Source organism: Chiloscyllium plagiosum, unplaced genomic scaffold (genome assembly GCF_037043375.1).
Source record: "Chiloscyllium plagiosum isolate Xiang-an unplaced genomic scaffold, Cpla_swu_hap1 HiC_scaffold_47, whole genome shotgun sequence".
Lineage (NCBI taxonomy): Eukaryota > Metazoa > Chordata > Chondrichthyes > Orectolobiformes > Hemiscylliidae > Chiloscyllium > Chiloscyllium plagiosum.
In genome coordinates this window covers 18,358,055-18,370,839 of record NW_028270185.1, presented here as the reverse complement: position 1 = coordinate 18,370,839, position 12,785 = coordinate 18,358,055, and the positions used below count along the sequence as shown (strand labels likewise).

General features: G+C 50.3%; 1 protein-coding gene across 3 annotated transcripts in view; it reads left to right on the top strand.

Annotated features, from left to right (window-relative positions):
• Positions 1-12,785, top strand: part of sptbn4b (spectrin, beta, non-erythrocytic 4b) — a 316,634-nt gene that overhangs the window by 141,083 nt on the left and 162,766 nt on the right. For all 3 annotated transcript variants that reach the window (XM_087984145.1, XM_087984144.1, XM_087984146.1), the window contains 3 exons: positions 184-940; positions 2,930-3,132; positions 10,563-10,653. In XM_087984145.1, the coding sequence (XP_087840271.1) occupies positions 184-940; positions 2,930-3,132; positions 10,563-10,653 (1,051 nt within the window). The remainder of the gene's footprint in view (positions 1-183; positions 941-2,929; positions 3,133-10,562; positions 10,654-12,785) is intronic.

The following is a 12,785-nucleotide window of genomic DNA, read 5'->3' as shown; positions in this document are numbered from 1 at the left end:
TGTGTGTCTCTATTTGTGTGTGTGGGTCTGCGTATGTCTCTATATGTGTGTGAGTGTGGAGGGGGCCAACCAAGCCCTCCTTGTCCTAGGTTGGACATTGTGCTGGTGTGTGTGGTTTGCGCAAGGAGCTGGCTCCGAGAGGCAGGAATATTGAGCTGGTGTTCACTGTGCACCGTCCTGCAGGTGGGCACAGGTCGTGCAGCTGGTTGAAAGCAAAAAGGAGAGCATCGACTCCCTGCTGCGCATCCAGAACTACTCGCTGGAGTGCAATGAGATCAAGTCGCAGATCAGTGAGAAACGGAGGGCCATCGAGTCCACGCAGTACCTCGGTAACGACCTCGGGGGAGTGATTGCACTGCAGAGGAAGCTGTCCACTATGGAGGGAGCCCTGACCGTGATCGAGCCCAAGCTGATTGGTCTGCAGCTGGAGGCGGAGAGTTTAGCTGCTACACACCCGGAGCAAGCGATGGATATCCTCATCCGGTTCGAGGAGATCAGTGAGGAATGGGAGCAGCTGAAGCAGGCGCTACAAGGCTGCGAGGATTCCCTGAGTGTGGCCGGCAGGCTGCAGCAGTTCATCCAGGATCTGGACAGCTTCCTGTCGTGGCTGGCCCGTACGCAGGGGGCCACTGTGTCTGAGGAGCTGCCCAACACGCTAGCAGAGGCGGAGGCTCTCCTCAGGAGCCACGAGGCACTGAGGGAGGAGATCAGCCAACACGAGGAGGACTACCGCAAGATCCTGGCGGTGAACGAGCTGCTGTCGCTGGGTGAGATGGAGCTGCCGCTACTCTCCATCCAACAGTGGCTGCACAAACTCCAGAACGGCTGGGTCAAGCTGCACCAGGCCTGGCAGGGCCGCCACGATACGCTGCTGCAGGCTCACATTTACCAGCTCTTCCTACGCGACGTCAGGCAGGCCGAAGGCTTCCTCAACAGCCAGGTGAGCGAACTACTGTCCACCAGCCCTCAGTGGGACCTCCCCTCCCCAACCCCTCACTGGGACCACCCTCCCCAACCCCTCACTGGAACCACCCTCCCCAACCCCTCACTGGGACCCCCCCTCCCCTACCCCTCACTGTGACCTTCCCTCCCCTACCCCTCACTGGGACTCCCCTCCCCTACCCCTCACTGGGACATACCCTCCCCTATCCCTCACAGAAACCTCCCCTCCCTTACCCCTCACTGGGAGGGACCTGCCCTCCCTTACCCCTCACTGAGACCTACCCTCCCCTACCCCTCACAGTGACATCCCCTCCCCTACCCCTCACTGAGACCTCCCCTCCCTTACCCCTTACAGAGACCTGCCCTCCCCTACCCCTCACTGAGACCTACCCTCCCCTACCCCTCACAGTGACATCCCCTCCCCTACCCCTCACTGGGACCTCCCCTCCCCTACCCCTCACTGGGACCCCCCCTCCCTTACCCCTTACAGAGACCTGCCCTCCCCTACCCCTCACTGGGACCTCCCCTCCCCTACCCCTCACAGAGACCTCCCCTCCCTTACCCCTCACTGAGACCTCCCCTCTCCTACCCCTCACTGGGACCTCCCCTCTCCTACCCCTCACCGAGACCTCCCCTCCCCTACCCCTCACCGAGACCTCCCCTCCCCTATCCCTAACAGAGACCTCCCCTCCCTTACCCCTCACAGAGACCTGCCTTCCCTTACCCCTCACTGGGACCTCCCCTCTCCTCTCCCTCACTAGGAGGGACCTCCCCTCCCCTACCTCTCACGGTGACCTCCCCTCCCTTACCCCTCACAGAGACCTCCCTCCCTACCCCTCACTGGGACCCCCCCCTCCCCTACCCCTCACTGAGACTCCCCAACCCTACCCTACCCCTCATGATGACCTCCCCCACCCCTCACTGGGACCTCCCCTCCCCTACCCCTCACAGAGACCTGCCCTCCCCTACGCCTCACTGGGACATCCTCTCCCCTACCCCTCACTGGGCCCTCCCCTCCCTTACCCCTCATGGTGACACCCCTCCCCTACCCCTCACTGGGACCTCCCCTCCCCTCCCCCTCACTGGGCCCTCCCCTCCCTTACCCCTCACGGTGACCCCTCTCCCCTACCCCTCATGGTGACCTCTCTCCCCTACCCCTCATGGTGACCTCCCATCCCCTACCCCTCACTGGAACCTCCCCTCCACTATCCCTATGACCAACCTCCGACCTCGCCTCCATTACCCCGCCCCCTTCTGACCTCCCTCCATTATCCCTCCAACCTGCCCTCCACTCCCTTCTGTGTCACCCTCTGACCTCCCTTCCAGCCGACCTGTGACCTGCCTTCTGACCTCCTCACCTCCCACACTCTGGTCAGGTTTATGGGGAGATGGTGACGCACTGCTGGCCAGTAGATAGTGAGCTCCACGCTACTGTCTCCACGGTGACCCAGGGCTCTTGAATGATATCAATGGCCCCACTATGAAACCAGAGGCAGCCTGCTGTGCAGTGATGGCCTTCCTTGGTTTTTTCCTGAGTAGCTCAGGGATAAAGATGGGCAGAGCTTTTTGCTTGTTTGATGTGGCTGACTCTTAACTGCCCTCTGGGATGGATAAGGAAGAGTCAGTTTTTAAGACACCCACATCCCACGAACAACATCCCAGAGGGCAGCTAAGAGTCGACCATATCGCTGTGGGTCTGGCGTCACATGAAGGCCAGCCCAGGTGAGGATGGGAGTTAGGTCGATGATAGCAGTCACTGGCACTTGAGGCTGCCTTTGAATTCCAGATTTATTCATTGGTTCCTGTGGGAGGGATTCAAACCCGTGGCCCCAGGTTGTTACCAATCCAGCGGTACTGTCACTGCGTCACCATCCCCCCCATAAACCTGAGCTACTGGGATTCACTGTTCATGTTTGTGGAGGGGGTGGGCTCAGCGAATGGTGGGGTGCTCCGACTTCACTCTGCTGGTTGTCCATCCTGTGCCCAGGAGTCGGTGTTGGCCCAACTCGAAGTGCCCGTGTCGCTGGAGGCAGCGGAGACGGCGATCAAGAGGCACCGGGATTTCCTGGTGACTCTGGAGATTAACCTGCAGAAGATCAACACGGTGGTGGAGGCAGGAGGGCAGCTGGTGAAAGCTGGCAGCATCTACCAGGAGAAGATTGACGAGCAAACCAAGTCCATCACCATCAGGTATGGCACCTCACCACCTGTACCACCCTGCGTTCTCCTAATCACAAAGAAGGCCGAGTTCCCTGCCTACCTGGGTGGACCAGAAGGGGTTTTATAACGATGAAACCTCCCTGGCTACCATCACTGAAATTAATCTTCAATTCCAGATTTATGAATTGGTAGGATTTGAACTCGTGACCCTAGACTATTAGCTGGGCCTCCTGATTACAAGTCCACTGACATTACCACTATGCCACTACTTCCCTTTAAATGGTAGTGGTTGAGATTGACTGTAATGATAAAGTCTTCATTCAGAGTCTCTCAAACTGTAGCTCCCAATGCTTGGAGTCACAGAGTTATTACAGTGCAGAAGGAGGCCATTTGGCCCATCATGTCTACATTGGCTCTCCCAACAGGCATTGCGATTTAGTGCCCATTCCCCTGCCTTTTCCCTGTGGCCCTGCTCATTATTCCCATTAAGATCACCTATTAAGGTGGCACTATGGCTCAGTGTTTAGCAGTACTGCTTCACAGCACCAGGGTCCCAGGTTCAATTCCAGTCTTGGGCGACTGTCTGTGTGGAGTTTGCACATTCTCCCCGTGTCTGCATGGGTTTCCTCCGGGTGCTCTGGTTTCCTCCCACAGTCCAAAGATGTGTAGGTCAGGGTGGATTGGCCATGCTAAATTGCCCGTAGCGCATTAGTCAGAGGGGTGTGGGTTGCTGTTCGGAGGGTCGGTGTAGACCTGTTGGGCTGAAGGGCCCGTTTCCACACTGTTGGGAATCTAATCATAACCATCCAATGGCCCCTCTTGAATGCCTCAGTTGACCCTGCCTCCATCGATACTCCCACACCCTAACCAATCGCGATGTGAGAAAGCCTGCCCTCACATTCGCTCCATTTACAAATGATTTTAAAACCGTACCCTCTGGTTCTTGATCCTTTTACAATCAGAAGCAGTTTTCTTTCCCCAAATACTCTGACCGTGACCTCGAAAACTTGCATGAGATGTCCTCTGAGAGGCCTTCTCGGCAAGGGGAACAGTCTCCAATTGTTCTCCGTGCCTGGAGTTACATATCTCCAGAACCATTCTTCTGCACTCTCTCCAATGTGTTTACATGGTTTCTATAATGCGGCACCAACTGGACACACTGCTGCAGCTGACATCGAACGAATGTCTAGTGTGAGAGCAGTGTAGGCTCAGTACTCTGGTACCTGTGAGCTGAGAGGGTGGAGTGATCAGCTCTTGGACGGCAATGTCCATGGTTATACCCCTAATGAGTGTCAACATCTGCAAGGTTCCTTTAAATCCTTGCTGGTGATGTCCAACAGCAACTGTGACCTAACTGGTCAGTCATTGAAACTGGCTGCTGTTTCAAGGAAGCCAGTTTAAAAGTGGGGGGGGGTTCTTTAAAATGCCTTGAAACACTTTGCCTCCCCCTCCCCGCACCCTCCTCTCAGCTTCTGCTCCTCCCCTGCACAGCTTCCTAACCCAATAAAAAAAAGTAATAGTTAGAAGTGAATGGTTCTGGTTGTACCGGAGCTGAGGGAGACAAGATAAAGCAGAGTGTCATTTGCAACTTTTACGCCCACAGTATGGGTTGATTGCATTTTTTAAACCTTGAAATGTGAGTCAGAATAAGATAAGAATTGGGTTGCTCTGTCTTAATGTTATTGAACACTGGGCAGTTAATGTAAGCTAAACTGACTGTGCGATTTATGGGGACAGTGCTCCCTTAGAATCATAGAATTGCTACAGCGTGGAATCAGGCCATGTGGCCCACTGAGTCCACACGGTCTCTCCACGGCCCACCCTATACCTGTAACCCTGCATTTCCCACAGCTAACAATTGTCTAGTGTGAGAGCAGTGTAGGCTCAGTACTCTGGTACCTGTGAGCCGAGAGGGTGGAGTGACCAGCTCTTGGACAGCAATGTCCGTGACTATGCTCCTAACGAGTGCCAACATCTGCACATCCTTGGACATTAGGGACAATTTAACATGGTCAATCCGCCCTAACCTGCACATCCCTGGGCACTATGGGATAATTTAACATGGTCAATCCGCCCTAACCTGCACATCCCTGGGCACTATGGGATAATTTAACATGGTCAATCCGCCCTAACCTGTACATCCCTGGGCACTATGGGATAATTTAACATGGTCAATCCACCCTAACCTGCACATCCCTGGGCACTATGGGATAATTTAGCATGGCCAATCCACCCTAACCTGCACATCCCTGGGCACTATGGGATAATTTAACATGGCCAATCCACCCTAACCTGCACATCCCTGGGCACTATGGGATAATTTAACATGGCCAATCCACCCCAACCTGCACATCCCTGGGCACTATGGGATAATTTAACATGGCCAATCCACCCTAACCTGCACATCCCTGGGCACTATGGGACAATTTAACATGGCCAATCCACCCTAACCTGCACATCCCTGGGCACCATGGGATAATTTAACATGGTCAATCCGCCCTAACCTGCACATCCCTGGGCACTATGGGATAATTTAGCATGGTCAATCCGCCCTAACCTGCACATCCCTGGGCACTATGGGATAATTTAACATGGTCAATCCGCCCTAACCTGCACATCCTTGGACATTAGGGACAATTTAACATGGTCAATCCGCCCTAACCTACACATCCCTGGGCACTATGGGATAATTTAACATGGTCAATCCGCCCTAACCTGCACATCCTTGGACATTAGGGACAATTAAACATGGCCAATCCGCCCTAACCTACACCTCCCTGGGCACTATGGGATAATTTAACATGGTCAATCCGCCCTAACCTGCATATCCTTGGACATTAGGGACATTTTTAACATGGTCAATCCGCCCTAACCTACACATCCCTGGGCACTATGGGATAATTTAACATGGTCAATCCGCCCTAACCTGCACATCCTTGGACATTAGGGACAATTTAACATGGTCAATCCGCCCTAACCTGCACATCCCTGGGCACTATGGGATAATTTAACATGGCCAATCCGCCCTAACCTACACATCCCTGGGCACTATGGGATAATTTAACATGGTCAATCCGCCCTAACCTGCACATCCTTGGACATTAGGGACAATTTAACATGGTCAATCCACCCTAACCTGCACATCCCTGGGCACCATGGGATAATTTAGCATGGCCAATCCACCCTAACCTGCACATCCCTGGGCACCATGGGATAATTTAGCAAGGCCAATCCACCTTAGTCTGCACATCCCTGGGCACTATGGGATAATTTAACATGGTCAATCCGCCCTAACCTGCACATCCTTGGACATTAGGGACAATTTAACATGGCCAATCCGCCCTAACCTACACCTCCCTGGGCACTATGGGATAATTTAACATGGTCAATCCGCCCTAACCTGCATATCCTTGGACATTAGGGACAATTTAACATGGTCAATCCGCCCTAACCTACACATCCCTGGGCACTATGGGATAATTTAACATGGTCAATCCGCCCTAACCTGCACATCCTTGGACATTAGGGACAATTTAACATGGTCAATCCGCCCTAACCTGCACATCCCTGGGCACTATGGGATAATTTAACATGGCCAATCCGCCCTAACCTACACATCCCTGGGCACTATGGGATAATTTAACATGGTCAATCCGCCCTAACCTGCACATCCTTGGACATTAGGGACAATTTAACATGGTCAATCCGCCCTAACCTACACATCCCTGGGCACTATGGGATAATTTAACATGGCCAATCCACCCTAACCTGCACATCCCTGGGCTCTATGGGATAATTTAACATGGTCAATCCGCCCTAACCTGCACATCTCTGGGCACTATGGGATAATTTAACACAACCAGTCCACCCTAACCTGCACATCCCTGGGCACTATGGGATAATTTAGCATGGCCAATCCACCCTAACCTGCACATCCCTGGGCACTATGGGATAATTTAACATGGCCAATCCACCCTAACCTGCACATCCCTGGGCACTATGGGATATTTTAACATGGCCAATCCACCCTAACCTGCACATCCCTGGGCACTATGGGATAATTTAACATGGCCAATCCACCCTAACCTGCACATCTCTGGGCACTATGGGATAATTTAACATGGCCAATCCACCCTAACCTGCACATCCCTGGGCACTATGGGATAATTTAGCATGGCCAATCCACCCTAACCTGCACATCCCTGGGCACTATGGGATAATTTAACATGGCCAATCCACCCTAACCTGCACATCCCTGGGCACCATGGGATAATTTAGCATGGCCAATCCACCCTAACCTGCACATCCCTGGGCACTATGGGATAATTTAGCATGGCCAATCCACCCTAACCTGCACATCCCTGGGCACTATGGGATAATTTAACATGGCCAATCCACCCTAACCTGCACATCCCTGGGCACTATGGGATAATTTAGCATGGCCAATCCACCCTAACCTGCACATCCCTGGGCACTATGGGATAATTTAGCATGGCCAATCCACCCTAACCTGCACATCCCTGGGCACTATGGGATAATTTAGCATGGCCAATCCACCCTAACCTGCACATCCCTGGGCACTATGGGATAATTTAACATGGCCAATCCACCCTAACCTGCACATCCCTGGGCACTATGGGATAATTTAACATGGCCAATCCACCCTAACCAGCACATCTTTGGACTGAGGGTGGAAATTGAAAGCCCCTTTTCCCATATTGTCAGGATCTCGCCGTATGGTTCTGGCTGCCTTTCGATAAGGAAGGATACTATTAAATTGGAGAGCGTTCAGAAAAGTTTTACAAGGACATTGCCGGGAGTGGAGGATTTGAGTTTATAAGGGGATTGTGGGACTTTTTTTTCCCAGGAGCATAGCCTCAAAATAAAGGGGAGCAGATTCAGGACTGAGCTGAGGAGGAACGTCTTCCCCCGCAAAGGGTTGTGAATCTGAGGAATCCCCTGCCCAATGAAGCAGTGGAGACTACCTCATTGAATGTTTTGAAGGCAAAGTTAGATCGATGTTTTGAACAGTAAAGGAATCAAGGGTTATGGTGAATGGGCGGGTAAGTGCACCTGAGTTCATGAGAGGATTGGCCATGATTTTTCTGAATGGTGGAGCAGGCCCGAGGGACTGGATGGCCTACTCCTGCTGCTATTTTTATGTCCTTATGATCTTAGAAAGGGCCCGTACGCTGAGTGGCAGGATGTCCTAAATGGACATCTATTTAGCCCAGGACCTGGACTGGGGACCTCAGTTTTCACTGTATTTATTAATAATGCAGATGAAGATTCACTTTAATAATGCCAGGCCTAACCAAGGGGATTATGAGTGTACCATTATACAAATTAGTGTAGAATTCCCTGCTTATTACAGATTAAAGGGCGATTTAATGAAGATGGTTAAAGGAGTCACTCGGGGATGTAGAGGGAAGCTAACTCCTCTGTCATGCAGCTGTTTAGGATTAAATGGCAGTAAACACATCTCCACGTAAAGACAAGTTAAATTCTCGCACTGAAATAACTGAGAGTTAATTTACAACTTCCATGATTAGGAGTTATAATGTTGCTGCAATTAAGCAGGCAGGTGGCAAAAAAGGCAAATGGTATGTTGGCATTCATAGTGAGAGGATTCGAGTACAGGAACCGAGGGTGTTGTCCCGCAATTGTACAGGGCCTTGCGGAGATCAGGCCTGTGTGCAAGTTTGGTCTCCTCACCTGAGGAAGGGTATTCTGGCTATGTTAAGAGTATAACAAAGATTTACCAAACTGGTTCCTGAGATATGAAAAGAGACTGGATTGGTGAGGCCTATTTTCACTGGAGTTTAGAAGAATGAAGCGGGATAGAAACCTGTAAGATTCCACCAAGACTAGACAGGGTGCTCACAGGATTGATGTTCCCATGGATTGGGGGGTGTTCAGAAACAAGTTAGGGATATGAAGTTGACTATTTAGGACTGAGGTGAGGAGTAATGTCTTCACCCAGAGAGCGGTGAGCCTGTGGAATTCTCAGCTACAGAAAGCGTTTGAAACCAAAACATTGAATGTTTTCAAGAAGGAGTTAGATTAGATTAGATTACAGTGTGGAAACAGGCCCTTCAGCCCAACAAGTCCACACCGACCCGCCGAAGCGAAACCCACCCATACCCCTACATTTACCCCTTACCTAACACTACGGGCAATTTAGCATGGCCAATTCACCTGACCCTGCACATCTTTGGACTGTGGGAGGAAACTGGAGCACCCGGAGGAAACCCACGCAAACACGGGGAGAACGTGCAAACTCCACACAGTCAGTCGCCTGAGGCGGGAATTGAACCCGGGTCTCTGGCGCTGTGAGGCAGCAGATATAGTTTCTGGGACTAAAAGGATCAAAAAGTATGGCGAGAAAGCGGGAACATGGTATTGAGTTGGATGATCAGCCATGATCATATTGAATGGTGAAGCAGGCCTGAAGTGCCAACTGGGCCAACTCTAGCTCCTATTTTCTGTGTTTCGATGTTAATTTTTATATTAGTTGAAGGATATTCTGAGGTGTGGAGCTAAGGTACAAATGGGTTGTGACCTCATTGAATGGCTGGTGGTGTTGCTTTTTGCCCATGTTTGACAAAAGCAAATGATTCTGATCCAGGGGTTAACTTGACCTGGAGGGAGCTTCATGTCAACGATAGTGGGCAAGTCAACAGCGGAGTGTGAAGTGTATTCTGGGCCAGACCAGACCCCCTCAAAATATTTTAAGATGGTAGCCTAGACCCTCATCTTTTCTTATTTCATAGTTAAATGTGTTCCACATGTGATGCAACTAGTCAAACTACTCGACGTTAAACAAAACAATTTATTTAAACACTATCGTTAAAATACAAACAAAAGGAAGAGGAATTTAGAATAACTCAACTATTGGGAAACTGAACTGAATGATACTAATTAACCTACAGCTAATTAACTGTTCCAATATTGTAACAGCCCAAAGACACAACCTTTGCAAAAAGGCAAATTCAGATATAGATTCTTTCATGCAGTTCTCCAATCCAGGAGGAAACAACATCAAGAGAGATTTCAGAAAGAGTAACAGCTTGGAATCAATTTGCTGAAGCTCCCACTGTTCTGGGACCCAAAAAGCTTTTGGCTGCTATGGTTTAAAAAAAAGTCTAGAAAGCTTGATTTGTGAGAACTGGCTACTCCCCTTCCATTGTTTTAAAAAAAACCTAAAGGCTTCCGTAGCCACTGCAGCACCTCCTTTACAATCTCTCAAAAAAAAAACCCAGGACAAAATAACCTTTTTAAAGTGACAGCATCGTCACAAGTATCTGTCAGGAGTTTCCGAGTGTGCTGTTCCTGGGAGGTTTTTTTTAAATGACAGTTGCACTTTCTGGAGCTGCGTTCTGTGCTGAGTCACGCTGATAATTTTTGAAGGTTACCCCTCCCCTGAGGCCAGAACTCACCATCCTTCATTTTGTTTGCAGGAGCGAACAGAATTACAAGCTGGCTCATGATTGGTTGGAGCGCCTGGCTGTCCAATGGGAGCTACAGCAGTTCCTCCAGAGCTGTCAGGAGGTGGGTAACAGGGACTTTCATGGGCTGGGGGTTGGTCTGAGGAAGGGGGATTAATCAGGAATGGTTATGACGCGGGTGGTGCAGAGTGGACTATGTCCAGAGGAGAGGGAAGGAGGGAGAGCGGGAATGACTAAACATTCACCACACTGCTCGAATGCATACGATGTGATTGTTGTCGAAATGGAAGGTATTTTTCAAAGAACCACTCAGCTGCTGTCCTTTTATTGTCTTAAGTAACTGTGCAAATTGTGAACTTTTCTGTTGTATTTATAAAATGAGAAATCCTTTTGAAGCTTTTTGTCTTGCATTCATCAGGATGGATGCAAGAATGTCACATTTTGAAGGGGGCAATAATTTATAATGTTTGAAGAAAGGATGCAGACTGGTTGAGTCACAGAGTCATGGAGTCAGACAGCATGGAAACAGACCCTTCAGTCCAACTAGTCCATGGCGACCAGGTTTCCCCGTATTAAGCTCGTCCCACTTGGCTGCATTTGGCCCATATCCCTCTAAAAGTTTCCTATTCATGTAGTTATCTAAATGTCTTTTAACTGTTGAAACTGTATCTGCACCTACCACTTCCGTCGGCAGTTCATTCCATCTACATACCACCCTCTGTGTGAAAAGGTTACAACCCCCCACCCACACCTCTTTTAAATCTTGCCCATCTCACCTTAAAAATATCTCCTCTAGTTTTGAAATCCCCCACTCAATGAATAGACCTTTGATGTTCCCCTTATCCATATCCCTCATGATTTTATAAACCTCTACGAGGTTCCCCCCCCTCAACCTCCTACACTCCAGTGCAAAATAATCCCAGTCTCTCCTTATAACTGAAGCCCTCCAGCCCTGGCAACAGCCTGGTAAATCTTTTCTGCACCCTCTCCAATTTAATAATAGAACTGTATAACAATTTATTGTCCGTTGTATTTGTAGAAGTGGCCACAATTCAGCGCTATTTTAAATTACTCAAATTATAAGGAGAAATAATTGAGAGAAAGTTAGGACAAAGTTCATCTCCTGTTCTCTCCATGGCGATGTAGCACCACTGCTGACACCACCACCTTTCCTGATTCACACTGCCTTGAACCCCTTGATTAGATTCCAGATTCTAACTCACTCCTGGGTAGCTGTTATTCTCGATAAACCACCCTTGAAACTCCCCATTAAATCCCCACCCCTGTGGGTGCTAAAGCAAGGAATTCAGGACCAGGCCCACTACACCGCCAAAGCCCACATCAAAGCCTCACCATGGCTGCCACAGCAAGAAGGAACAGACCGGACCCACCAAGACTCCACATGAAGTTGCCAAATTGCCACCATAGCCGTGATGGATGAATTGGAATGACCATGCTTTCACTGGTGAGAGCGCCTCACTGCTGCCGGGGGGGACTGACCACACCCACCGACCACGAAGCCTTCGATAAAGCCGCGGCCACCTCTGGCCACGAGGCTGGGCATCCGAATCCACCGCACTGCCGCCGCCATCGCTGCCATCACCGCAGGCCCTCACAACCGCCTTCCTCCACCACAGCCACAGGAAAGAAAAAAAGGTGAACTTTGACACAAAAGAGAAATGAAGAAACAAAACAAAAAGCAAGAACAAAGAAGTATGCAGCTGGCCAGATGAGCAGGAACATACAGGAATTGAGCCCGGACACGTCTTACCCTGCCACTGCTGCCATCTTGGAAAATACTACCCTTCTTATAACAGGGCGACCAGAATTGCACACAGTGTTCTAGAAGTGGCTTCACCAACGTCCTATACCACCTTCTGCATGCCATCCTAGCTCCTATACTCAAAGGACTGAGCAGTGAAGGCAAGCATGCCAAATGCCTCCTTAACCACCCTCCCTACCTGTGACACAAATTTCAAAGAACAATGTACCTGCACCCCTAGGTCTCTGTTGCACAAACCTGCCTCGGGCCTGACCATTAGCTGTGTACGCCCTGCCCTCGTTTGTTTTACCAAACTGCAGCACCTCGCCTTTCTCCAAACCAAACTCCATCTGCCACTCCTCAGCCCATTGGCCCAATTGACCAAACCCTCTTTGTAATTGACCAATCACAATCGACTTGCCAGTTAATCAGAACCGTTTTCTCATGCAAGATGTAAAGCCAGCCTTTGTTGC